General features: G+C 52.9%; 1 protein-coding gene and 4 non-coding genes across 5 annotated transcripts; all 5 read left to right on the top strand.

The window, feature by feature from the left end:
• The first annotated feature begins 6,850 nt into the window (after positions 1–6,850).
• On the top strand, positions 6,851–14,387 carry RPL3 (ribosomal protein L3). Its single transcript, XM_003821613.5, has 10 exons — positions 6,851–7,652; positions 8,656–8,848; positions 9,617–9,785; positions 10,407–10,542; positions 11,699–11,885; positions 12,405–12,565; positions 13,047–13,148; positions 13,540–13,635; positions 13,961–14,080; positions 14,287–14,387. The coding sequence occupies exons 1-10, from the start codon at positions 7,650–7,652 to the stop codon at positions 14,329–14,331; spliced, it is 1,212 nt and encodes a 403-aa protein (XP_003821661.1). The 5' UTR covers positions 6,851–7,649; the 3' UTR covers positions 14,332–14,387.
• On the top strand, positions 8,136–8,199 carry LOC112438190 (small nucleolar RNA SNORD43). Its single transcript, XR_003026667.1, has one exon. It is a non-coding gene; the product is annotated as a small nucleolar RNA SNORD43 (small nucleolar RNA).
• On the top strand, positions 10,352–10,406 carry LOC112438198 (small nucleolar RNA U82P). The gene has a single exon (XR_003026674.1). It is a non-coding gene; the product is annotated as a small nucleolar RNA U82P (small nucleolar RNA).
• LOC112438194 (small nucleolar RNA U83B) lies at positions 11,947–12,041 on the top strand. Its single transcript, XR_003026671.2, has one exon. It is a non-coding gene; the product is annotated as a small nucleolar RNA U83B (small nucleolar RNA).
• On the top strand, positions 13,344–13,436 carry LOC112438193 (small nucleolar RNA U83B). The gene has a single exon (XR_003026670.1). It is a non-coding gene; the product is annotated as a small nucleolar RNA U83B (small nucleolar RNA).
• Positions 14,388–26,817: the final 12,430 nt, after the last annotated feature.

Genomic DNA, 26,817 nt, shown 5'->3' with positions numbered 1-26,817 from the left:
CAAACGGGAGGCGGAGGTTGCAGTGAGCTGAGATTGTGCCATTGCACTCCAGCCTGGGCAACAAGAGCAAAACTCTGTCTCAAAAATAAAGAAAGAAAGAAAATGCAGCTGTAATGTCCTCCTTTGGGTCCACTATTTTCATGCCCTCATCTGACAAATGCGACTCAGCATCTTCTCTATGCTAGGCTCTGCCTCCAGGCAGAGCACATGGGGAGGAGACATATGCTTTGCCAACATGAAGCCCCCAGGCTAGTGGGGGAACACAGACCTTTAAACACCATCAAGGCAAAACTGTCCCACCCAACTCCTCTCTTGCCCTCCTGCTTCCTCCATTCTCCTCCTCCTCAAGTCCTCCTAATCTTCCACAAAAGTTAGAGTACACCTTGGGTTTTACCTGGCAGCAGAGACCATCTGCCCTTCAGGTATGTGAACAAAATCTTGGAGTCTTTTCTGCTGCTTACTACAAGTTCCGTTTTGAAAAAAAAAAAAAAAATTCGATGGGGGACTCCTTGTAAATAAAGTTAACCCATTTCTTTTCAGACTCTGGATTTGATTTTTGCATTAAACTGGCAGTCAGTGATCGTATCTTTCAACCCACTCGTTTTAAAAGGCCTCTTGTAAACAGCTCACACAGATCAGCATGTCGCTGTGAGTTCTTTGGTCTGCACTGAGCGTACACGGCCATTGTGTGTTCACTGTGGGCTGATGTTCCAGGCATCATCGGCTGTACTACCCTGGCCCCTTGAGGAGGACCCCTGGGGAGAAATGTCTTTCAAGCCTTATTTCAGGAACAGCAGACTCCTTCTGGCCACTGGTTTGCTTTTATCATGTGGATATTGTGAACCATGTTTAGCCATATTCATCTTTTTTATTTGGCTACACAGAAACTCTGAACCAAATGAGAGGACCACCTCTGGCACAAACACAGAGATCCATAATGTGTATTTTAGATGTGATCCCACTTCCGGCTTCCTCTTATATCCCTCCATCATGCCCTTACCTTTTTTTTTTTTTTTTTTTGAGACGGCGTCTCACTGTGTCACCGAGGCTGGAATGCAGTGGCGCAATCTTGGCTCACTGCAACCTCTGCCTCCCGGGTTCAAGCGATTCTCCTGCCTCAGCCTCCTGAGTTAGTTGGGATTACAGGCGTGCGTCACCATGCCAGGCTAATTTTTGTATTTTTAGTAGAGATGGGGTTTCACCATGTTGGTCAGTCTGGTCTCAAACTCCTGACCTCATGATCCACCCGCCTTGGCCTCCCAAAGTGCTGGGATTACAGGCGTGAGCCACCATACCTGGCCATGTCCTTACTTTCACCCTGATGAATTGCATATGTCTTGATATGTAGCCTTACATCTGTACTTGAAAGGAGAAAGGATATAGTTAACCCCATAAATGAATCCATCCCTACACATATAAATCAAACTCTTCCTTCTAAAATAACACCACGTACCCAATATCCAAAATGGGCATCCTGATTCCCATACTCGCTACTTCCTGTCCCACCCACGCTGACTCATACAAATAGTTTCCAGAGCCTGTCCAGTCTCAACATCTGATTTATCCCCTTTCCTTCCTTCCTTCCCTTCCTTCCTTCTCTTCCTTCCTTCTCTTCCCTTCCTTCCTTCCTTTCTTTTCTTTTTTCTTTCCTTTCCTTTCCTTCCTTCCTTCCTCCCTTCCTCCCTCTCTCTCTTTTTCTTTCCTTTCCTTCTTTCTTTCCTTCTCTCTCTCCCTCTTTCTCTCTTTCCTTCCTTTCCTTCCTTCCTTCCCTCTCTCTCTGTTTCCTCCTCCTCCTCTTTCTCCTCCTCCTCCTCCTTCTTCTTCCTCCCTTTTTTTTTGAGACAGAGTCTTGCTCTGTTGCCCAGGCTGGAGTTCAGTGGTGTGATCTCGGGTCACTGCAACCTCCACCTCCCAGGTTCAAGTGATTCTTGTGCCTCGGCCTCCCAAGTAGCTGGGATTATATGCCTGCACCACCACGCCTGGCTAATTTTTGTATTTTTAGTACAGACAGGGTTTCGCCATGTTGGCGAAGTTGGTCTTGAACTCCTGAGCTCTGTGATCCGCCCATCTCAGCCTCCCGAAGTGCTGGGATTACAGGCGTGAGCCACCGCGCCTGGCCACTCACCCCTTTCTTCTGTATATTCACCTTCAGTGCCCTTTGCCAGGTGCCTATGTTGGTGGCTCACACAGAACAGTGAAAACTCCTTCCATCCTCTCCTAATCCAGCTGGCCCCGTAAAGTCACCCTTCTAAAATGCACAGGTGCTGATCTGGCATGGTGGCTCACGCTTGTAATCCTAGCACTTTGGGAGGCCGAAGCAGGAGGATCATTTGAGCCCAGGAGTTGGAGACCAGCCTGGACAACATAGCAAGAGCCTGTCTCATTATAAAAATAAAAATAAGTGCACAGGTGTTCATAGGCTTTCAATGCATTCCACTGGCCTCAGGATGATGTTTTCCAGCTGGAAACTTTAGGTCTGAACCCTACCTGTCTTCCTAAACTGGCCTCCAGCCACTGTCTTCTAGTCTGGCTGTGCCAAATCACAGCTAGTTCTGCAGGCCACTATCTTTTATCCTTTCTGCCTTTGCACACGTTCCTACTGCCTGGAGAGCTGCCCTTTTTGCTGGACAAATAAAAATCCTTTGACGCCCAGTTCAAATGACATCTTTGTGGTTGAGGCTTCCCTGATGACCCTGCCCATAAATTGGGGAATTCACCAGTTCTTTTTGCACAGGCCTCTGTTTCATAGCTATGACGTAGGTAGACTGATCTCTTCCAGGGCAGGGGTCCCAACCCCACCTCTGTTTTATTCAGTGTTTCAGAGCCCTGCATGGGGCTAGGCAAAGCAGGCTCGGTACACATTTGTTGAATAAATGAATGAATTCCTCATTTGACAGATAAGGAAACTGAGGCCTAACCCAATGTTGTGCTGAATCCCTATTTTTATTTTTATTTATTATTTTATTTATCTATTTTTGAGACGGAGTTTTGCTCTTGTTGCCAAGGCTGGAGTGCAATGATGCGATCTTGGCTCACTGCAACCTCTGCCTCCTGGGTTCAAGCGATTCTCCTGCCTCAGCCACCTGAGTAGCTGGGATTACAGGCATGTACCACCACGCCCGGCTAATTTTGTATTTTTAGTAGAGACAGGGTTTCTCCATGTTGGTCAGGCTGGTGTCGAACTCCCGACCTCAGGTGATCCGCCCGCCTCAGCACTTTGGAAGGCTGGGCGGGCGGATCACCTGAGGTCGGGAGTTGGAAGTACTGGGATTACAAGCATGAGTCTCCATGCCTGGCCAAAGTACGCTACTGCTGAATCCCTATTAACCTCAATAGGGAAGGCATCAGGTTCAAGAAACCAAAGAAGAGACCCAGAGCCAGCAAATGAGACATGAGTTTGTTTGTTTGTTTGAGATGGAGTCTCACTTTGTCGCCCAGGCTGGAGTGCAGTGGCATGATCCCGGCTCACTGCAACCTCTGCCGCCTGGGTTCAAGCGATTCTCCTGCCTCAGCCTCCCGAGTAGCTGGGATTACAGGCGCCTGACACTACGCCTGGCTAATTTTTGTAGTTTTTTAGTAGAGACAGGGTTTCACCATTTTGGTCAGGCTGGGGTTGAACTCCTGAGCTCATTATCCACCCACCTTGGCCTCCCAAATTGCTAGGATTACAGGCGTGAGCCACTGCGCCTGGCTTGTTTGTTTTTTGAGACAGGGTCTCACTTTGTCGCTCAGGCTGGAGTGCAGTGGTGGGATCACAGCTCATTGTACCCTCAACTTCCTGTTGGGCTCAAGGGATCACCCCACCTCAGCCTCCTGAGTAGCTGGGACCACAGGCATGCACCATCACACCTGGCTAATTTTTGTATTTTTTGTAGAGCCGGGGTTTCACCATGTTGCCCAGGCTGGTGTCGAACTCCTGAGCTCAAGGTATTCACCAGCCTCGGCCTTCTAAAGTGTTGAGATTACAGGCATGAGCCACTGTGCCTAGCCAACATAGGGTTTTATTAGGGGCGTAGAGGAGAGAGTCTAATGGCGGCAGGCTGGACCACATACCCTCCTTACATACACTCCAGTGGTGGTGTGCTGGACAGGAAAACTGCAGCTGGTTGCAGACAGCATGCAGTTTATACAGCATTTTCACTTAACACCTTCCCCTTAATGACCTCTCTCTGGTAGCCTTCATTTAACCCAAAACTTAGGACCTCAATCCCTGGTATAGTCTGTATTCCACAGGACTGGCTGGGGGCTCAGGTGTTCCTCATAGACAAGGAACCAGTCTTCAGGTTGGCCTTGCCCAGATTCCTTAGCTCGAACACACATGCAGGTGCATCTGCCATACAAGGTCATTCTAAGGGTATGCTTAAGTTATTGCTATTAGGTGCATTTACCCTACACCTAGTGAGCTATCTGTATGCTGGCAAGGCAATTCAGGTCTACTGATGCTCTTTTCTTTCTTGACTGGAAAGGGAATTCTTGAGGGAGAATAGTTTGCCCAGGACCCTTAGTGGCATTGTTTTCTTTTGAACCTTCATTACAATTTTAAATTGTCTTATTTGGTCTGTGACAGTGGCCATCTTGTTCTCTATATTCCTGCAGCCTGGTGCAGGACCCGGCACAGAGCAGGCCTCCAGTAAGAATTTCTTCTTGCTCAGGATTCCAAAGCTCCTTTTCCGACAAGGGGGTTATTGATCCCTGAGTCTAATGCCATGAAAAACCAACCTGGAGTCAGATAGACTTGAGCTCTGTCCTTCACTAATTATGTGACTTTGTCAAGTTATTAACCTCTTGGCTGGAAATTTAGTTTTCTATGTAAAAACGGGGCAATAGGCTGGGCGCGGTGGCTCACGCCTGTAATCCCAGCACTTTGGGAGGCCGAGACGGGTGGATCACGAGGTCGGGAGATCAAGACCATCCTGAATAACGCAGTGAAACCCCGTCTCTACTAAAAATACAAAAAATCAGCCGGGCGTGGTGGCGGGTGCCTATAGTCCCAGCTACTTGGGAGGCTGAGGCAGGAGAATGGCATGAACCCGGGAGGCGGAGCTTGCAGTGAGCCGAGATAGTGCCACTGTGCGCCACTGCACTCCAGCCTGGGCGATAGAGCCAGATTCCGTATCGGAAAAAAAAAAAAAGGGCGGGGGGCAATATGGGTGGGTTATAATCCTTTGTCTGCATCCTGAAATTTTTTTTTTTTTTTTTTTTTTTGAGATGGAGTTTTGCTTTTCTCGCCCAGGCTGGAGTGCAATGGTGCAATCTTGGCTCACTGCAACCTCCATCTCCCAGGTTCAAGCAATTCTCTTGCCTCAGCCTCCCAAATAGCTGCGATTACAGGCGCCCACCACCACCCCTGGCTAATTTTTGTATTTTTAGTAGAGACGGGGTTTCACCATGTTGGCCAGGCTGGTCTTGAACTCCTGATCTCAGGTGAACCACCCACCTTGGCCTCCCAAAGTGCTGGGATTACAGGCATGAGCCACCACGCCTGGTCTTGTCTTTTTTTTTTTTTTTTGAGACAGAATCCTGATTGGTCACCCAGGCTGGAGCACAGTGGCACGATCTCGGCTCACTGCAACCTCTGCCTCCCGGATTCAAGCAATTCTCCTCCCTCAGCCTCCGGGGTAGCTGGGACTACAGGCGTGCACAACAACTGCTAATTTTTGTATTTTTAGTAGAAACGGGGTTTCACTGTGTTGGCCATGCTGGTCTCAAGTTCCTGACCTCCACTGATCCACCCTCCTCAGCCTCCCATAAGTGATGGGATTACAGGTGTGAGCCACCGTGCCTGGCCTGTATCCTGAAATTTTAAAAACCTTCTTAAATTATTTGGCAGCAAAAAGTAAACTGATGCATTTTTTGAGCAGCAAAGTCAGCCTTGAACTGATGTGAGTCTATTTATATTTGTCCCACTCCATGTGAATATTCATGTTTCCTTACGGAATATTGTTTTTCTTTAAAAAGTGCTGTATTACATAATATACAGTATGTGCACCATATTACCTTTCTAAAAATAAAAAAATGCTGAATTTTGAAACATATGTGGCCCCCAGGATTTCTAATAATGGATTGAAGATCTATCACTTATGTCCTTCGGGAATGGTGTGAGGATTGAGATAATTTTTTTTTTTTTTTTTTTTGAGCCGGATTGCACTGGCGCAATCTCAGCTCACTGCAAACTCCGTCTCCCGGGTTCAAACGATTTTCCCGCCTCAGCCTCCCAAGTAGCTGGGATTACAGACGCACACCATCGTGCCCCGCTAATTTTTGTATTTTTAATAGAGACGGGGTTTCGCCATGTTGCCCAGGCTGGTTTCGAACTCCTGACCTCAGGTGATCCGCCCGCCTCGGTCTCCCAAAGTGTTGGGATTACAGGCGTGAGCCACCGCGCCTGGCCGAGAGAATGCTTTTCAAACGACGGTGGGAGCAAAGGCCAGGCCCAGAATTAAAGAAGATGACAGGGTGGGACAGAGGAAGCAGGTGATATGAGAGCGTGTGCTCTGGCGCAGCCATGAGGCTGAAGTAGACGGTTAGGGGAGCGTCTTTGGCGGCCGCTGAAGTTGATGCTTAATTCCGAGGAAACAACGAGGCGGCCATGGAAAGTAACGAGATACTTGATTCTTAGAAAGATTTGTAGGGGGCCAGGCGCGGTGGCTCACACCTGTAATCCCAGCACTTTGGGAGGCCAAGGCGGGCGGATCAAGAGATCAGGAGTTCAAGACCAGCCTGGCCAACATGGTGAAACACCGTCTCTACTAAAAATACAAAAAAAAAAATTAGCCAGGCATGGTGGCGCATTCCTGTAATCCCAGCTACTCGGGAGGCTGAGGCAGGAGAACTGCTTGAACTGGGAACCGGGAGGCGGAGCTTGCAGTGAGCTGAGATCGCGCCACTGCGACAGAGCGAGACTCCGTCTCAAAAAAGAGATTTGTAAGGGACGAGCCTGGAAGCAGGGAATCAGTCAGGATCCGAGTCACCCTGGAGCCCAGGCAGAGATCAGCGAAAGCCCTCGCTGATGCAGAGGTCTGGAAGGCGTGGGGCTCCGGGAGGCTGAGCAGCTGGACTCCGCATGACCAGAGGTCGTGAGGCCGTTCCGCAGGCTTGGGACGCTCCTGACCCTCAGAATCAAGCGCGAGCCACTGCATTAGCATGGGAGAAATGGCAGAGATAGGGCTTGAGGGAGGGATGCCCGAGATTAAAGGTATTAAAGGTAAATTGGTGTCGCGGCAAAACCAGCGTGGGAGCCAGGAAACGAGAGTTTCAGTCTTTCTTCGCTAATTCCAGAGATAGCTGCATATCACAGGAGGAGAAGCGACGCAGCCATTTTTCTTCGTTATTATCAAATTTGGCTGCTGCCGGACGCCGTAGATTTGTGGCTCACCAACCCTTAGCCCACCTCTCCGCGGCTTTTCACTAAGTTTGAACCCGACCCCTCGCCGTAGAGTGTGTAATTTCTGTCTCCGAAGCTGACGTCAACTTCTGAACGAAAGCTAGGAGCGGAAGAGCATGCGTGGAAATGGCGCTCGGTACGTGCCCCCGACCTGACGTCTGCCGCGGGGGCGCGCTCGCACGCCGGAAGGGGCGGGGCCAGATTTGGCTTTATATAGCGGACCCGTAAGGCCGACCGGCCTCTACCGGCGGGATTTGATGGCGTGATGGTATGTGTTGTAATGGCGGCCTTTTCATTGTCACCGGCGTCGGCACGGCTGAATCCGCGACGCATCGCCGCCATCCCGTCTTGGCCGGCGCCGGGGGTTTGCTCTAGGGGCACAGGCGACCCAGCGGGGACTTCAGTCTGGCCTATTTTCTGGAAAGTCGAGAGGCTTGTGGAGAAGAGCGCTTGGAGGACTGGCTTTGGGCCTGCAGGTCGGCCAGAGAGAGGCCGTAAGGGTGGGAGCAGGCTTGGAGGCCCGGCATTTTTAAAGCCATGAGTCATTTCTAAGTTTCGACCTCACCAATTGTATCATTAGTTGGGATTAGGGCCGTAAGCTGCTTGTCTGGGTAGAAGGACCTTGGGTGGAGGTTCTCGGCGCCGTTCTCATTGGGAGGTAAAGAAGCTTGGGGGAGGGGAGTGCTGTGGAGTCCTCCTGAATATCTGGGACCGCTGGTGCACTCCGAAGGCCTCTGGAGCTCGCAGAAACCACAGATGATGAACTTATTGACGGGCGGACAGAAACTGTGTGCTGATTGTCACGTTCTGATTTGGCTCTGCCGAGTTCTTTGGCCTGCGTGTATCAGTGTAATTAGTGTCCGGGCGCCGGAGGCAGCCTATAGCGTAGTATTGCTAGCTGCTACCCAGCGTTTGTCCCGGGAGTCCCTTTCTTTAGCGGTCAAAACCTTGCTAATTGGCACATAAAGCTGCCTGTTGAGCAGTTTTTAGTGCCACTAGTTAGTGTATTTTTGTGTGGTTAGAGAAAAAAATGGCTCGTTTTCTTACAGGTTGAGAAGATTTGAAATAAGATTCAGCTTAAATTTTGTCGAATACAAAAGCATTCTTGACACGTGCGAGCCTGGAAGAGATAATGACCTTTTTATTCGGCTTGCTGGGTGTCTGGTCAGGATTCTTCAGTATTGCTGAGATTTGGAACTTACGCAGCTGGGAACTAGAGAAGGGGGCACTGCTTTGGTTTGGGTGCTGACGGTGATTTTTTTCCCACCTAGTCTCACAGAAAGTTCTCCGCTCCCAGACATGGGTCCCTCGGCTTCCTGCCTCGGAAGCGCAGCAGCAGGCATCGTGGGAAGGTGAAGAGCTTCCCTAAGGATGACCCGTCCAAGCCGGTCCACCTCACAGCCTTCCTGGGATACAAGGCTGGCATGACTCACATCGTGCGGGAAGTCGACAGGCCAGGATCCAGTATGTACAGGCATCCTAAAAGTTGGGGGAATAGGAGTGGAGGGGGAGGGAAATTGTAGAGATGGAGTCAAGCTGTTAGCAGAGGGCAGACTTTTTTTTTTAAGCAGGAGTTACACGTTGTCAGAACTGCTGCGACAGCAGAATGGGAATGCTTAACTTCAAAACTAATATTCCAAGGCTACAGATGGCCAGCACTGTTTGCTTTAGGTGCGGTGTGTGGTATTGATTTCAGAGCATAGTAAATTTGCCAGGAACCATAGCAAAGAGAAGTAACACTAGTGTGGGGGGTTGGAGCTGCTGAGGCTGGCATAAGAACTGCCTCATTCATGTTTTTTTCACCTGAAAGCTTGAATAATGGCCACTCACCTGTGTGTGTTCTACTTAGAGATGTCTAACAGCACTGGTTGCGGAGCCATGGAGACATTAATGTTAGGCAGTTGATACTGACTAATCTCTGAGCTCAGAGCTATTGTTAGGACACTGAATTTTCCAGATAAATAGCAATCTTGTCTGCCTCCAGAGGTTTCTGTAGAAGAGAATTGAAGCTGGACAGGTATTTGGCTGTCTAGGGTCCTGATATTTTTTGTTTGAATAACATAAATGTGCTTTGAATGAGAGATAGGCAGTAAGGACAGCCCTGTGAGTCCGTACTGCAGGTGTGGGGCCCAGTTGCCCTTCCGGCCTAAATGGGCACTTTGCATTTTCCTAGAAAACATTACACCCCTTGCTTGGGCTCCTGCCAAGTCTGACTACTGCTTTTTTTTGCAGAGGTGAACAAGAAGGAGGTGGTGGAGGCTGTGACCATTGTAGAGACACCACCCATGGTGGTTGTGGGCATTGTGGGCTACGTGGAAACCCCTCGAGGCCTCCGGACCTTCAAGACTGTCTTTGCTGAGCACATCAGTGATGAATGCAAGAGGCGTTTCTATAAGAATTGGTAAGGGAGGAGGCCATGCAGTCCCTAGCTGGGGAGCTTGGGAGCTGGAGAGCAGGGAGCAGCGTGTGCATGGTTTCTCAGCTCTGTAGCAGGCAGGGAGCTGCTGTCTTGGGTTTAGTTTGCCTCTCAAACAGAAAAATACCTGGGATCAGACTTGGCCAGCCATCTGGTTTCAGCCGGAAGCTAACACCCTCATTCTGAGTCCAGGCTAGTGGGTGGTGGCTGAGGACCCAGTTGGTTGAGGAGTCCAACTAGAAACCAGGAGAGGTAGCAGAATAATTAAACCCCTATAGGGGTGGCAAGGGCCTCTGGCCCTGGGTGGAATGTCCCATTTCCTCCATCACTGAGTGGGTGCTTCCCCAAGGCAGAAAGGTTTGTCCCAGAGCAAGAATTTTGTTTGAATGCGTGTAACTTAACTTAACCTTGTGGACCTCTGCTCAGCTCCGCTCGGCTCTGCCCGATGAGCTCCATCCAGGCTCCGCTTGCCGGTGGAAAAGGCTCCTTAGAAGCCGGCAATGAGCTCCATCCCCACGCGGTGCCAGTGTGCCTTCCGCTCACCCCTCGGAGGGGTGATGAAGGCCTGCACCTGGTCCCCTCCCCAACTCTGCTCTGCTCCTGAAGGCATAAATCTAAGAAGAAGGCCTTTACCAAGTACTGCAAGAAATGGCAGGATGAGGATGGCAAGAAGCAGCTGGAGAAGGACTTCAGCAGCATGAAGAAGTACTGCCAAGTCATCCGTGTCATTGCCCACACCCAGGTGAGCCCAGTGCCCCAGGGTGGCTTGGCCTGCCACTTAGTAGAAGTGACCTATGTGATCATGGGGGTCCCGTGCCCGCACGCTTATGGGTAGGCTTCTCCCTTGCCAGCAGAGGGCACTGTGTCCTTACTGGCCCTTAGCAAGGGAACCATTCCCCTTTAAAATTCAACTGGTGACTCACCAGTAACACTGAAATGCCTGCCTGAAAGTCGGTTGTGAGGTGTACTGGCTGCTCTCCTGGAAACCTAGTTGGTGAGCTGAGCAGGCTCTTTATTGACTTGGTTAGAGTGGGTGCCTCTTGCTGTCCTGTTATTGGTTATCCTGGCTGATCTCAAGTGCTGAGTACAGCCCCATGTGCTGAGGGCCACCACGGATGAGAGTGCATGTCCACCATTGAAATTTTGTCAGGACATTGCCAGGCTGTCCTTGAGTGAAAGCTTTATGCTTAAATGCATTTTTTTTTTTTTTTAGAGACAGAATTTTGTTCTTGTTGCCCAGGCTAGAGTGCAATAGCCCTATCTCAGCTCACTGCAACCTCCGTTTTCTAGGTTCAAGCTATTCTCCTGCCTCAACCTCCTGAGTAGCTGGGATTACAGGCATGCGCCACCAAGCCCTACTAATTTTGTATTTTTTAGTAGAGATGGGGTTTCTCCATGTTGGTCAGGCTGGTTTTGAACTCCTGACCTCAGGTGATCCAACCTGCCTCGGCCTCCCAAAGTGCTGGGATTACAGGTGTGAGCCACCGCATCCGGTGATGCATTTTCCTACTTAGAGCTTGTGCTCTCTCAAAAGCAGGCTTGTCACTAGGGCAAGTGTAGGGGGCTGAGGTAAAACCACTGCAGTACCCCAAAAGGAACTGACCCAAAGGACAGCCACAGGAACATCGGGCTGGTAGGGGCTGGGATCCGGTTGTTTGCCTGTGGTGTGGGTCTTGTCCGCTCATCCTGACAGTAACTCAGGCACCAGTATCCAAAGTTAAGTTGTTGCTGTTGGCAAAAATGGAAGTTCCTTCCTCTTGGTGAGGTTCAGTGACTTGTTCAGAGTTACTGGCTTTTTGCCGTGTGCTTGACATCAATCAGGCTGCATGGAGCTGCAGTTCCTCTGCTGTGGGAGGAGCGCTGGCAGCTGGAGCTGAGCTGTGTCTACCTTCTCCTAGATGCGCCTGCTTCCTCTGCGCCAGAAGAAGGCCCACCTGATGGAGATCCAGGTGAACGGAGGCACCGTGGCCGAGAAGCTGGACTGGGCCCGCGAGAGGCTCGAGCAGCAGGTACCTGTGAACCAAGTGTTTGGGCAGGATGAGATGATCGACGTCATCGGGGTGACCAAGGGCAAAGGCTACAAAGGTGAGCTTTGCGGTGGCTTGAGTTGCTGTGCAAACCTGGGGGAGAAGTGGTTTCAGGCCCAGCTGTTCGTTGATGAGGCTCAGAGTGAGCGCTGGGTACAGCGCCCGAATCGGACAGTGTAGAACCATTCTCTACTGCCTTCCTTCTGAGAACAGCCTTGTGGTCAGAAGTGGCTGGGATAGCGGAGGGCCAGGGGACAACTTAACATGTTCCTGGACCCTTTGCTCTTTGTAGCCTACTGATAACTGCAAAGAGGAGCTTGGAATTATGTTAGTCAGTCCCTGCGAATGGGGGAGCTTAAACTAATGGATGCCTTAAAAAGCACCCATTCAGAATTGAGTTCAGGGTGACACCCCCAGAGCCTATCCAGCTTGACAGGGGAGACCTGTGGGTAATGCACATGAAATAATCTTATTACTCCCTCAGATGACCCAGCCATAGTTGGTAATTGTTGAGTAGCAGGAAGGGGTCAGTGGGAGGTGCTGGGCGCTGAGGTGCAGTAATGTGTATCCATTCCAGGGGTCACCAGTCGTTGGCACACCAAGAAGCTGCCCCGCAAGACCCACCGAGGCCTGCGCAAGGTGGCCTGTATTGGGGCATGGCATCCTGCTCGTGTAGCCTTCTCTGTGGCACGCGCTGGGCAGAAAGGCTACCATCACCGCACTGAGATCAACAAGAAGGTGAGGTTCTGAGAGTGGCTCCCTGGGGGTGGGAAGAGGCCCCCGTGATGGGGAGTGGGGTTTCTGTGCCTGTCAGCGCTGCTTCACTGACTGTAGCTTATGCATCACATGGACATCAGTGGCTTGCTTCTCATGGGTCAGTTCTGGCCCATCTTGATGATTGTAAGGTGCCATCCTGTAGAGTGGCTGTGGTGGGGCTGACTGGTGTGGCTGGGGATACTAGCCTTATTGGTCCCTGATCCCACCACCAGGGGGGTGTCAGGCCTCCTGTGTTGTACAGCAGGATCTTTAGTTTTAGCCCAGCTGCCTTACAGAAAGGAACCTGGAGGGCCAGTCAGCTTTTTGCTCTGACCTTGGGATATGCTGTGACTGGGACTGAGGCCTCAGCTGCCTTCCTAGCATGCTTTGCAGGTCAGCACACTGGCATGTCTGGGTTATTTGTACCTAATGCCCCAGCCTTACACCCTTCTTGTTCATTCAGATCTATAAGATTGGCCAGGGCTACCTTATCAAGGACGGCAAGCTGATCAAGAACAATGCCTCCACTGACTATGACCTATCTGACAAGAGCATCAACCCTCTGGTAAGTAATGGGTGTTCTGCTCTGTGAGGCCATCCCAGGCCTCGTGCTTTTGGGGATAGGCTGCTTCCTAGGGGCTGCTAGCAGGATCGTTAACTGAAGCCAGCACAACACCTAGCTGTGTCCCTTGTAAGTGGCATGTTGTCATCTGAGTCCACTCGTTGGGGTTGGCTGGTGAGAAGTGGGGTCTCAGGCTCAGCTGTTCAGTGATGAGGCCTGGAATGTGCGCTGGGCACAGCGCCCGAGACAGACTGCGGAACCGTTCCTTGTTGCCTTCCTTCTGAGAACAGCCCTGTGGTCAGGGAGGGCCTGAACCTGGAGGGGTCATCTGCACGACAATCCCCTCCTGGGCCTGGTGCTGGGCCTGTGCTGATCAGATGCTCTTCTTTTCAAGGGTGGCTTTGTCCACTATGGTGAAGTGACCAATGACTTTGTCATGCTGAAAGGCTGTGTGGTGGGAACCAAGAAGCGGGTGCTCACCCTCCGCAAGGTGAGGCAGGTCCTGACTCGTCATGGGGGGGCTCTTGTAGAGGGAGGATCCAAGGCCACAGACGCTGGTGGCCCTGTGGTGGGAGAGGAGAGGAAGGAGAGGGTGTTGGCAGTCCCTTCACACTGGCTTTGAAGTCCTGAGATGAGGAAATTCCCAGTCTGGCCTTGCTGGGCTGTTTGCTGCTTTGAGTGTGTCCTCATCTGCCGGATGGTGGGGGAGGCTGAATTGATCGTGTGGCTTCCCAGATGCAGGGGGGCGCTGTGAACAGTGCTGAGGAAAGCCTGGCTCCTCGTAATCCTAAATCCCTTCCCCTCTTGGCCCACAGTCCTTGCTGGTGCAGACGAAGCGGCGGGCTCTGGAGAAGATTGACCTTAAGTTCATTGACACCACCTCCAAGTTTGGCCATGGCCGCTTCCAGACCATGGAGGAGAAGAAAGCATTCATGGTGAGCACCTCTGCCTGCCCCCCTCGCTGGGTGCGGTGGCTTGGGCAGCCGCCTGCCTTTGGCTCCAGCCGGGGTAGGGGTGGTCTTGATGCCTTAGGCCTCTCTTGTGGCTGTGGAGACTGGCCCAGAGTCTTGGTCCCCTCTAGAGTGGGCATCTGCTGTCACCTGTCATTTTCTACCTCTGACCACTGCCTCTCTCCCCACAGGGACCACTCAAGAAAGACCGAATTGCAAAAGAAGAAGGAGCTTAATGCCAGGAACAGATTTTGCAGTTGGTGGGGTCTCAATAAAAGTTATTTTCCACTGACATCTTGCCTCTTTCTTCAGGAGAGAGGCTGGGACTGGGGAGGCAGATGGGGGCCCTTGAGGTGCCTCGTGCTCCCCAAGGCCACTGCCCTCCTTTCTGTAGCTTCGCTGGGTTTGCCCTCTGGCCTCCCACTCTGTCCCCCACCCTCAGTCCCTGGAGGGAGGTAAAAGCTGGGCCTGGTTCTGCCGCTGAGCTGTAGAAATCCAGCCTGGAGCAGTGGGCATTGTGCAAATGTTTGTCACCAGGGTGAGGCAGCTCGGTCTCTGCTGTTTGCACAGCTTGGGTGATGCCAGTGCTGTGGAGACGGGAAGGAGACAGGGAGGCCTGGATGTTCCCTGGCGCCTTTGATGCTGGTGTGCAGGCAGACCGTGGGTTAAAAAGTTCGTTTGGTTTTAAATTAATCCAGGGAAGGGTGGCTTCCAGTTAAGGCTTGTTCAGGTTCTCTTGTAATCTGCACCCCAAGTCTGGTACTGGGAGAACATGAACACAGGCACAGAGGTTAAGGGACTTCCCCGGCTCGGCAGCTGGAAGCCTAGTTGGAACGTGTGGCAGAGGGCTGTGTCCCCTCTGGGCTGGGGTCTGCCTTCTGGGACTTGGCTGGTGCAGTCCCTGTTCCCACTGGAGATGGCCCCTGTACCCCAGCCCCCTCGGGCATGGGACTTACGTGCTTTCTTGACTTGCACGTTGAGTGCCTGCTGCCCTCAGTCCCTGGAGCCCAGGATGCTGGGGTGCAGCTGCTGCTGTAAGCTGAAGGAAGCCCCCAGGCTCTGGACTGACCCCTGTGACCTGGCCTGGAGCCTGGTGATCTCGGTGAAGCCCAGCACAGACCCTGGTGCTTGGACCCACTTGCTGACTCCCTGTCTTTGCTCAAGCTGCACCTAGGCTCTACCAGGATGGGGTGTGGAATGCAGGTCCCCTGATGCCGTCGAAGCTGCTCCCTCAGACTCAGGTGCTGTGGCTGTGAGCAGGCGCTGTGCTGTACTCCATCCCTCGCTGAGTTACTTGTGGATAGAGTCCCCAGCTGCGCCAGCTGACTGTCCACCCAGCGGTGTCTGGCAGGCCTGCTAGTCACCGGGACCCTAACTGTGTGTTTGAGTCTGTTTATTTGGATGGATTGGCAATAGCTGGGATCTGAGGATCAGCGTACAGGGTGCACCTGTGGGCTCGGGGCGTGTGTGGGACTGCGGGAGAACAGTTGTGGAGATGCCCAAGTTGTCACTGTCTCCCTGTGGACCTGAGGGTGCAGGGTGAAGCACTAAAATATCTTGAAGTCGGCCAGGCGCGGTGGCTCACACCTGTAATCTCAGCACTTTGGGAGGCTGAGGCGGGCGGATCAAGAGGTCAGGAGATTGAGACCACGGTGAAACACCGTCTCTACTGAAAATACAAAAAAATTAGCCTGGCGCGGTGGCAGGCGCCTGTAGTCCCAGCTACTTGGGAGGCTGAGGCAGGAGAATGGCGTGAATCCAGGAGGCGGAGCTTGCAGTGAGCCGAGATGGCGCCACTGCACTCCAGCCTGGATGACAGAGCGAGACTCCGTCTCAAAAAAAAAAAAGTCATCCAGGTGCAGAGCGGATAAGTGCCATGTAGGTCCTGAGGCAGGGGCAGGTCAGAGTTGAGTTGTGTGCAGCAGGAACCTTCCCCACGTGTGTCTGTCCACCCTGCAAGTCTCCAGCCCCTTCTGAGCTTGGCTTGGGGCAGTTGGTCTCAAGGCAGAACCCTCCTTCCTGCAGCCCCTCCCATCTTTGGCTCTGCAGCCTGGGCCTAGGTGACTGGAGCTGCACTTCAGGTTGGAGCCACCAGGGGGGTGAGTGTGCGGCACGTGCCCTGCAAGAGGGCCCTGCTAGGGGTTTTGGATTGGGCAGGGTTCCTTTCTGCATCAGGGTCTTCGGATGCCCCGCAGTCATGGGAGTCAAGTGCACAGCTGGAATGGGTCATGACCTATTGTCCCAAGGCCACCAGGCACCTTAGTGGCAGGGCCAGGTGTGAGACCTGGTTGCCTGGTCTCCTGGGTGCTGCCTTTTGTCAGTCTCCATGGTTAGATCTTGTCCTGGTGGGGATGCTGACTGGGCAGGGGTCCCAGCCTGTCCCCTCCCTTCCCCATCCCTTAGGCTGGGCCTGGAGCCCCGCTGCCTACCAGCCCAGAAAGGAAAGGGTTTGCTGGTCTGAGATGTCCTGGCCGAGCCTTGCTGCTTGTCCAGGGCTCTGTACCGAGTTCTGGGTATGGCCAGGATGACAGGACGCAAAGAACAAAGGCCCCTAGGGGTAGTCTGTCTGTCTTCCCCCAGGCTCAGGACACACACACAGGCACCCAGTACCACAGACACACCTGCAGGCTGCAAGTGGAGGCTGGCGTCACACCCGTACCTGTCCACATGTGCCCAAGTGCACAGAAAGCCTTTCTCACGGGCAGCCTGGCTTGACTGGGGGCTGAGCCTTTGCTGTTGACAGCCCCTCAGCCCTTCCTTGCCTGCCGTGTGTGGTGGCTCACGTCTGTAATCTCAGCACTTTGGGAGACTGATACGGGAGGATGGCTTGAGCCCAGGAGTTTGAGACAACATAGTGAGACTTGTCTCTACAAAAGATTTAAAAGTTAGCTGGGTATGGTGGCGCATGCCTATAGTCCCAGCTACTTGGGAGGCTGAGGTGGGAGGATCCGCTTGAGCCTGGGAGGTCAAGGCTGCAGTGAGCCATGCATGATTGCACCACTGCACTCCAGGCTGGGTGACAGAGCAAGATCCTGTCAAGAAAAAAGCCAGTTTAGAAGTGAAGACGGCTGTGAGGAAATAAAACAGGTCACTGGGATGGAGTCATGTGGGTGGGGTCGGGGAGGCCTCTCTGAGATTTGAAAGGTATCAAGGATCCTGCCTGTGGAGCCCTGTGCTGGAACACTCACTCCCGCCAGGGAATGGTGAGTGCGAAGGCCCTGGGGTGGGACAAGGCTCCTGGGCTCCGGTATGAGCTCCTGAGGGAGGGGCTTCATGATATGGGCTCATTCCCAGCTGGATCTCCTGTCTCCCTAGCATGGAGAAGGTTTGTTGGGGGTCTCTGCATCTCTGGGCCTCGTCTGTATTGTGCGTGGGCCTCGTCTGTATTGTGCGTGTGCCCCGCTGTCCCGAGTGGAGGCCTGTGGTGGGTGGGGCGGCTGCCGTGCCTGTGCATGTCACCGAGGGTACATCTCCAAGTGCCTGCTGGCATGCGCTTCCTGTCACGCTTTTCTCTCACCAGAACCCCTAGACAGGCCTCGCCGGAATCCTGCGGTGACAGAACAAGAAGTCTCATTCCATTCCTCCTGAAAAAAAGAAAAAATACCTGCTGGGAATTTCTGAGCAAGTGGGAACAGGGAGGTGGTGGCGGGAGCTGCCTTTGCCTTAAAAGGTGTGACGGAGCCAGGGACTTCGCTCAGCTCACCTGGGGATGGCCACAGGGTGTAGAGGGGTGAGTGGCTGGCCGCCACCTTGTGGGCTCACCCCAAATTGCTCTCTGCCTAGATCCTCGTTGACAGCCTTGCTGGCGGGGGCTGTGCTGCTCTGTCTCTGTCCCCCTACCCAGATGTAGCCCCATGCAGCTGGCAGCTCACCTTCCTCCCCTTGGTTCTCAACCTCGTAGCTGATAATGCAGCTACTTGCTGCAACTTCTGGGGGTCCCTCTGCCCTGCCTCCTGGGCAGTTCCCAGGAGCCCAAAGTCCCTTTCCCTTTCAGGAGCAGTCTCAGGAGCCCAGGCCAGGCCACCGACAGGAGACTGCCTGATGCAAACCTCACGGGAGGCAGGAAATTACAGTAGCCCCCTACCCTCCAACACCCCCAGTGGATTCCTGAAACCGCGGATAGTACGGAACCCTCTGTGGATTAGGCTTTTTCTCTCTGATCACCAAGAGGGCTACAAAGTGACTCACGGGCGGGAACGCCTGCAGTGCGGAGACGCTGGACAGAGGAATGAGTCACGATCATCGCTGCATGATTTCATCACCCTGCTCAGAATGGCATGCAATGTCAAATTATGAATTATTTCTGAAATTTTCTCTTTAATATTTTCAGGCTGTGGCTGACTGCTGGAAACTGCAACCAAGGAAAGTGAAACCACAGATAATGGGGGCGCTGCGGTAACTCCACGGGCCTGAGAGTGAGGGAGGAAGGGAGCATCCAGGAACCATCCAGAGCCCAACCTCACCAGCCGCTCACCCACAATCAGCAGCACTCACAGGTCAAGGCAGTGTGCGGGACAGCAGGCAGCAATCATTGTGAGCATCTTGCTCTGTATTAGGCACTGAGCATTTCACACAGAGAAAAAGTCATCAGGCTCACTCCTTGAGGCAGGTTCTGTTATGATCACATTTTACAGTAAGAAACTGGGGCTTGTGGATGAATAACTTGCCCAGGGATGCTGTATTGGTGGGGTTGGGACGTGAGCCCAGGCATCTCTTCACCCTCACTCTAGGCTACCAGGGGTCGGTAAAGCCAATGAATGCTGCCTCAAGGGTGAAGGAGAGGGCTCATTTGTTGAGCACCTATGGTGTGCCAAGGTTTGTACTCAACTCTTTTCAGAGTTACCTTATTTTTATTTTTTGAGACAGGGTCTCACTGTGTCGCCTAGGGCTGGAGTGTGGTGGTGCGATCACGGCTCACTGCAGCCTTGACCTCCCAGGCTCGAGCAATCCTCCCACCTCAGCCTCCCGAGTAGCTGGGACTACAGGTGTGTGCCACCATGCCTGGCTAATATTGTATTTTTTTTTTTTTTTTAGATGGAGTCTCGCACTGTGGCCCAGACTGGAGTGCAGTGGCGTGATCTCAGCTCACTGCAAGCTCCACCTACCGGGTTCACGCCATTCTCCTGCCTCAGCCTCCCGAGTAGCTGGGACTATAGGCACCCGCCACCACGCCCGGCTAATTTTTTTTTATTTTTTAGTAGAGACAGGGTTTCATCGTGTTAGCCAGGATGGTCTCGATCTCCTGACCTCGTGATCCACCTGTCTCGGCCTCCCAAAGTGCTGGGATTACAGGCATGAGCCACCGTGCCTGGCCTAATATTTGTATTTTTTGTAGAGAGTGGGTCTTGTCATGTTGCCCAGGCTGGTCTCGAACTCCTAGGCTTAAACAATCCTCCCCCCTCAGCCTCAGAAAGTGCTGGGATTAAAGGCGTTCAGCTACCTCGCCCAGCCCAGAGTTATCTTATTTATTTATTTACTTATTTTTGAGACAGTGTCTCACTCTGTTATCCAGGATGGAGTGCAGTGGCGTGATCTCAGCTCACTGCAACCTCCACCTCCCGGGTTCAAGCGATTCTTGTGCCTCAGCCTCCTGAGTAGCTGGGATTATAGGCGCACCACCACGCCTGGCTGATTTTTGTATTTTTAGTAGAGACGGGGTTTCACCATGTTGGCCAGGCTGGTCTTGAACTCCTGACCTCAGGTGATCCACCTGCCTCGGCCTCCCAAAGTGCTGGGATTACAGGTGTGAGCCACTGAGCCCCGGCATCACTTCTGTTTTCACAGGGAGGAAATTGAGGTTCAGCAAGGTGAAGTCACAGTCTCTGAGGTCAGACTCTTGGAGTGGCAAGGCGGGGATATAAAATCCAGGCTCCAGACACGAGCGCACAACCATCACACCACGCTGTCCTGGTGCAGGAGGGCTGCGAAAGCTCTGGGTGAGGACTGGAGGGACACTGTTTCCCAGCAGCCACTGCGACCCCCAATGCTCCTTGGCCCCCTACCCTCTCCCAGGCTCCTACAGTGGGCCCCTGCTTCTTTACGGATGAGGTCTCCTGGAGCCCGGTACCACAGCCAGCCCCACCCTCGCTGGGCCCTGAGCCTGCACAGCTGGCCTTCAGGTCACTGGGCTTCATGTGACTATGGAGAAGTGACCCCTCCCCACCCCGTCCCCACCAGAGTCCTGCTTAGCCCGGCAGAGGAAAACGGCTGTGAGGGAAGGCACTAAAGATAGCTGCCTCGCCAACTTCCCCATCCTACTGGCCGCTGTCTCCTCCCCAGTGGGCTTCTCCAGCAGACCTCCACCCCAGGCCGTCCTTGAGCCTGGTCAGCCAGCCCGGGGCATAAGCAGGGACCCAGGCCATGGTCACCACCATGGCCGCTGTTACTGAAGACTCACGGGCCCCAGGCACTGGGCCAGGCAGGACTGTGTGCCTTACTGCACAGAAACCCCTCAACAGGGGGCAGCAAGGAGCTGCCTGTCACCCCCACTTGATAGATGGGGATCCAAGCACAGAGGAGGACCAGCTGGTGTGAAAGCCCCAGCTCATCCTCATGCCAGCACCTGGGAACACACCTGGACATTGACACGCCACGCCATCTTCCCCCATGGCCCAGGGCCTATGGACACACTGGCTTGGCAACACCAGAGCCTATGATGAAGACACCATGTCATCCCCCATCCATCTGTGACACCATCTCCACCCGCAGCAGGAATATTTACATCAGGGAAACAGGCAGACACTAGAGATCAGGGCCATTCCTCCAGGGAGCTGCTTGTTAGACATTTACCAGCACAGCACTGACCCCAACCTTCTGTTCTGCTGGTGACACCAATGGCTGAACCCAGCTGGAAGTGGCAAGGGAGTTTGGTTGATATAGTCCCCAGAAGTCAGTATCCTGGGGCACAGAGAAGTAGGTGAAAGGGCGGCTTGAGGATCTGGAGTGACAGACACAAGATCCAGCCCAATGCCCAGTGCTTCCCTCTTGCTTCCTGGGAACCACTATTCCCAGCGTTTCTCATATACATTTAATCAGAGGCAGGACCTCCCGCCTCAGCAGCTTCCCTGGCTCCACATTGCACATTCATTTACAGCTGACCTGTGAACAATGTGGGGATCGAGGCAGTAACCCCCCATGCAGTAAAAAATCCAGGTGTAACTTTTGACTCCCCTAAAACTTAACTACTGGCCGGGCTCGGTGGCTCATGCCTATAATCCCAGCACTTTGAGAGGCCGAGGTGGGTGGATCACGAGGTCAGGAGATTGAGACCATCCTGGCTAACACAGTAAAACCCTGTCTATACTAAAAAAATACAAAAAAATTAGTTGGGTGTGGTGGTGCGTGCCTGTAGTCCCAGCTACTTGGGAGGCTGAGGCAGGAGAATGGCCTGAACCCAGGAGGTGGAGCTTGCAGTGAGCCGAGATCACGCCACTGCACTCCAGCCTGGGCGACGGAGCGAGACTCCGTCTCAAAAAAAAAAAAAAAAAAAAAATTTTAACACTCAGTAACTTTTTTTTTTTTGAGACGGAGTCTCACTCCGTTGCCCAGGGTGGAGTGTAGTGGCGCCATCTCGGCTCACTGCAACCTCTGCCTCCTGGGTTCAAGAGATCCTCCTTCCTCAGCCTCCCGAGTAGCTGGGACTACAGGTGCCTGCCACCACACCCAGCTAATTTTGTATTTTTAGTAGAGACAGGGTTTCACCATGTTGGCCAGACTGGTCTCAAACTCCTGACCTCAAGTGATCCACCCGCCTCAGCCTCCCAAAGTGCTGGGATTATAGGCATGCGACGCTGCACCCGGCCTTAACTACCAATAACTTACTGTTGACTGTGAAAACAGTTGATTAACACATATTTTGTGTGTTATGTGTATTATATACTATAGTCTTGTAATAAAGTAAGGTAGAGAAAAGAAAATGTTATTAAGATAATCTGGCTGGGCATAGTGGCTCATGCCTGTAATCTCAGCACTTTGGGAGGCCAAGGCAGGTGGACCGTCTGAGGTCAGGAGTTCGAGACCAGCCTGGCCAACATGGTGAAACCCCGTCTCTACTAAAAATATAAAAATTAGCTGGGCGTGGTGGCGCGCGCCTGTTATCCCAGCTACTCAGGAGGCTGAGGCATGAGAATCGCTTGAACCCAAGAGGTGGAGGTTGCAGTGAGCCGAGATCGCGCCATTGCACTCCAGCCTGGGGGACAAGAGTGAGACTCCATCTCAAAAAAAAAAAAAAAAAAAAAAAAAAAAAGTGGAAACTCCAAGTCCAAACCCGTGTTGTTCGAGGGTCAGCTGTATTTTTTTTTTCTTGATCCAGGTTTTTGCTCTGTCGCCCAGGCTGGAGTGCAGTGGTGTAATCTCGGCTCACTGCAACCTCTGCCTCCCAGGTTCAAGAGATTCTCCTGCCTTACCCTCCCGAGTAGCTGGGATTACAGGCACAGACCACCACGCCCAGCTAATTTTAGTATTTTTAGTAGAGTTGGTGTTTCACCATGTTGGCCAGGCTGGTCTCAAACTCCTGACTTCAGGTGATCCACCCACCTTGGCCTCCCAAAGTGCTCAGATGGCAGGAGTGAGCCACTGCGCCCAGCCTTGAGGGTCAATTGTATTCATATGTCACCGTTACCAACCTTTATTAAGCACCAACAGGCATTCAAGGCTCTTCACTAGGCGGCTGCAGCCTGCCAGCTCATCCCAGGCTGCTGTGCCTCAGCCGTGCGAGACCACCAGAGTCGCCCTTCCACCTGTGCCTCGGTGTCCCTGTCTACAATCCTGGTGTGGTGCGTGGAAAAGAGCTGCCTGGGCTGGCAATTGGCAGCTCAAGGGCTAGCCCAGCTCGCAGTTATGCTTTGTTTGGTCCTCAGAGTTGCAAAAGAAAATTAAAGGGTACTGACCTTTGCTTTCACGCAGAACTCACATTTCCAGCTTCTTTAGGCAATAGGGTGATCTGGCGGCAACAGGCTGGAGCTGCAAAGCTGCTGCCCTCCCACCATGGCCCCTCCCCAGCCTCTGTCTCAGGGTTACCTCTGCAGGCCTGGCAGCCAGCAGGGTCCAGCACACAGTAGGTGCTCAGTGAAGAACTGGGAGGTGGAAGAGACTGGGACAGAGGGGCGAATGAAGCACCTACCGGCCGCTCCTATGGAACCCCTGTTTGGGTGAGCTTGTTTTACACGAGGCCTTGAATTCAGGAGTTGGCAGACTTTGACCTTTTTTTATTTTTTATTTTTGAGACGGAGTCTTATTCTGTTGCCCAGGCTGGAGTGCAGTGATGCCATCCTGGCTCATCACAGCCTCGACCTTCTGGCACAAGTGATCCTCCTGCCCCAGCCTCCCAAGTAGCTGGGACTACAGGCGCATGCCACCACGCCTGGCTAATTTTTTTTTTTAGACGGAGTCTTGCTCTGTTGCCCAGGCTGGAGTGCAGTGGTGCAATCTCAGCTCACTGCAACCTCTGCCTCCTGGGTTCAAGCATTTCTTCTGCCTCAGCTTCTTGAGTAGCTGGGACTACAGGCGTGTGCCACCACGCCCAGCTAATTTTTGTATTTTTAGTAGAGACGGGTTTGACTATATTGGCCAGGCTGGTCTCCAACTCCTGACCTCGTGATCGGCCCGCCTCAGCCTCCCAAAGTTCTGGGATTACAGGCGTGAGCCACTGTGCCCAGCTCTATGCCTGGCTAATTTAAAAAAATTATTTTGTAGAGACAGGGCCTCACTATGTCACCCAGGCTGGTTTTGAACTCCTGGGCTCAAGCAGTTCTCCAGCCTCGGCCTTCCAAAGTGCTGGGATTACAGACGGACGCCACCACAACTGGCCACTACACTTTGATCTTTAAAAACCTGATCAATAGCATGAGCCTGGAAACCATCCGAAAGTCCACTGGCCCTGAGGCCATCATGCACAGCGTTGTCTCCTCGGCCTGGGAGCGTCACGTGGCAGTGCAGGTGGAGCTGGAGTCACAGACGCCCCTCACGGAGGGACCTCTCAGTGCAGAGCAAAAAGGGCAAGTTGCAGAGAAACTCCCATGTTGCAGCGAGATAGATGTTCCCTTCTTTCGGCATGTGTGAAGGATTTTATAATTCATTAAAAACATGCAAATGGGGCCAGGCGCAGCGGCTCACGTCTGTAATCCCAGCACTTTGGGAGACTGAGGCAGGTGGATCACCTGAGGTCAGGAGTTTGAGACCAGCCTGGCCCACATGGCAAAACCCCGTTTCTACTAAAAATACAAAAATTAGCGGGGCCTGGTGGTGGGTGCCTGTAATCCCAGCTACTCGGGAGGCTGAGGCAGGAGAATCGCTTGAACCCGGGAGGTGGAGGTTGCAGTGAGCTGGGATCGCATTACTGCACTTCAGTCTGGGCGACAGAGTGAGACTGTGTTTCAAAATAATAATAATAATAATAATACAATAAATAAATAAATAAATAAATAAATAATGAATGGCAAACCCAGTCTGCACTGGCTGTGTGGCATAGTGGACAGTGACCGGGATGGGCACTGGGGTGGCCTCCTGTCCCAGCTCTCCTGAGAACTCATGGTGCAGGCTTGGTGAGGCCTGTCTGGGCCTCAGTTTCCTTGTCTGTGGCATGGGGGCTCAGGCTGAGGGAGGGCAGGGTTGCACAATTTCTCAGAGCCCTTTCAGCTGTGAGGCTGGGACTCCAAAGCTCAAAGGAAGTACAGAGTGACAAGACTGACAGAGAGATGCTGTGGGCTCTAGCAATCAGGGAAGGCTTCCTGAAAGAGGGGGGCTTGAGCTGACCTGTGAAGGCTGAGCAATGCCCTGCCAGGGCTAACCTGAACAGGAAGGGTGGGCATTCATGATGCCAAGGAATTGATTGATGCTGGACAAGAAAGGGCTGGCCAAATTAGGCCTTAGCCTTGGAGGGTTCTTGGCTTCTCCCAGGAAAGAATTCAAGGGCGAGCAGATGGTGTTAAACAGCACCTTTCACTGAAGTGACAGTGTACAGTAGCAGCAGAGGTCTCGCTCTTCCTGGAGCAGGGGTACCCCATAAGCAGTGGGCCCAGACCAGCAGCTCAGAAGCAGGGTTGCCCTCATATTTTTACCTACTTTAATTGTATGCAAATGAAGGGGTGGGTTATGCAGAAATTTACAGGACAAGGGGGCAACTTCTGGGTTGTTAGGTCAATGCTATAGAAGAGGTTGGCAATTTCAGGGAGTTGCCATGGCAATGGTAAACTGATATGGCACACTGGTGGGCGTGTCTTAGGGGGAGGTGCTTCCCCGACCTGTTTTAGCTAGTCCTCAATTTGGTCCAGTGTCTGAGCTGTGCCTCTGGAGTCAAGTCCGACCTCCTACCTCGGAATGAGTTTGTGAGAGAGACTTCAGGCACAGCAGGCAGTGAGTTAGGGAGATATTTGTGGGTGGGCTGTGGGAGGCCTTCCCCGAGATCCTCCATTGGACCTCATCCCAGGGGACTCACTTCTCCATCCTGGATGGGTGGGTGGGCGTGGGAAGTGGATCTCATGGCTCGTTGTGCCCCATGAGCCAGGCATTGCACCTGCTCTTGTCATGCATGGTCCATTTGCTCCTCACACCTGAGGAAGGGGGCGGCAGGCACAAAGGTCACCCCCATTTCACAGGAGAAGAAACTGGGCTCCACAGCCAGGTGCCTCTGGGCTCGTCTACCTGGGGAGGTAGAGGAGAGGAAGCCCCTTGGGGAAGCAGGAGGCCAATGCTCAGAGCTCCTGTGTGGCTGTTCTCCCTGCCCAGAATGCCATTCCCTCTTGTCTGTGGTGGGAACCCCAACTTGCCCTTCCAGGCTTGGCTCCAATGTCACCTCCTCCTGGAAGCCTTCCCTGACCCCCACCTGCATCGGGGTTGCCTGATGTTTGCTCTTTTGCACTCTCTGCTTCTCCCTCCCCACTTTGTGCTCAACGTCCATCTTCCCAGCCAAGCGGGGACCTCCTTGGGTCCCGGGTTGTGTCTGTCTTGCCTTTCTTGTACCCTCTGCACCCAGCACAGTGCTGAGCACGTCGTAGGAGTTCAATGAACGTTTGTTGAAAGACCCATTGCCTGAAGGCACGCACGCATAAACTAAGAATGAATGAGGTGACTTGCCCAGGGTCACCCAGATGGTCAGGGCTGCATGGCCCTGGTGGAACAGCAGCGCCCAATCCCCTCTGGCCTCCTGCCTGGTTTCCTGTTTCTGTTCTATTTTTTTTTTTTTTGAGACGGTGTCTCCCTCTGTTGCCCAGGCTGGAGTGCAGTGGCACAATCTTGGCTCACTGCAACCTCAGTCTCCCGGGTTCGAGTGATTCTCCTGCCTCAGCCTCTGGAGTAGCTGCGATTACAGGCTCCTGCCACCACACTTGGCTAATTTTTTGTTGTTGTTGTATTTTTAGTAGAGACGGGATTTCACCATGTTGGCCAGGGTGGTCTCGAACTACTGACCTCAAATGATCCACCTGCCTCGGCCTTCCAAAGTGCTGGGATTACAGGCGTGAGCCACCGTGCCCAGCCCCACTTCTGTTCTTGACGCTCACATCTATCCTTTACCCGGCGGCCAGAGTCAAACAAACCCCTGTCAGATTGCACCCTGCCTCTGCTGCACACCCTCCATAGCTCTGCTGGATGCAGAGTGAGAGCTCAGGCCACCACAGTGCCCAGGACAGGACCCGCTCCTCCCAGGCCTCATGGCCACACAGGTCTCCTCTCTGTTCCTGCAATGCGGCAGGCTGGCCCCTGCCTTGGGCGCCTTTGCACTGGCT

This window comes from Pan paniscus, chromosome 23, assembly GCF_029289425.2.
Source record: "Pan paniscus chromosome 23, NHGRI_mPanPan1-v2.0_pri, whole genome shotgun sequence".
NCBI classification, from domain to species: Eukaryota; Metazoa; Chordata; class Mammalia; order Primates; family Hominidae; genus Pan; species Pan paniscus.
Note: the sequence above shows the minus strand (reverse complement) of the source record. Positions and strands in the feature narration are given on the sequence as shown.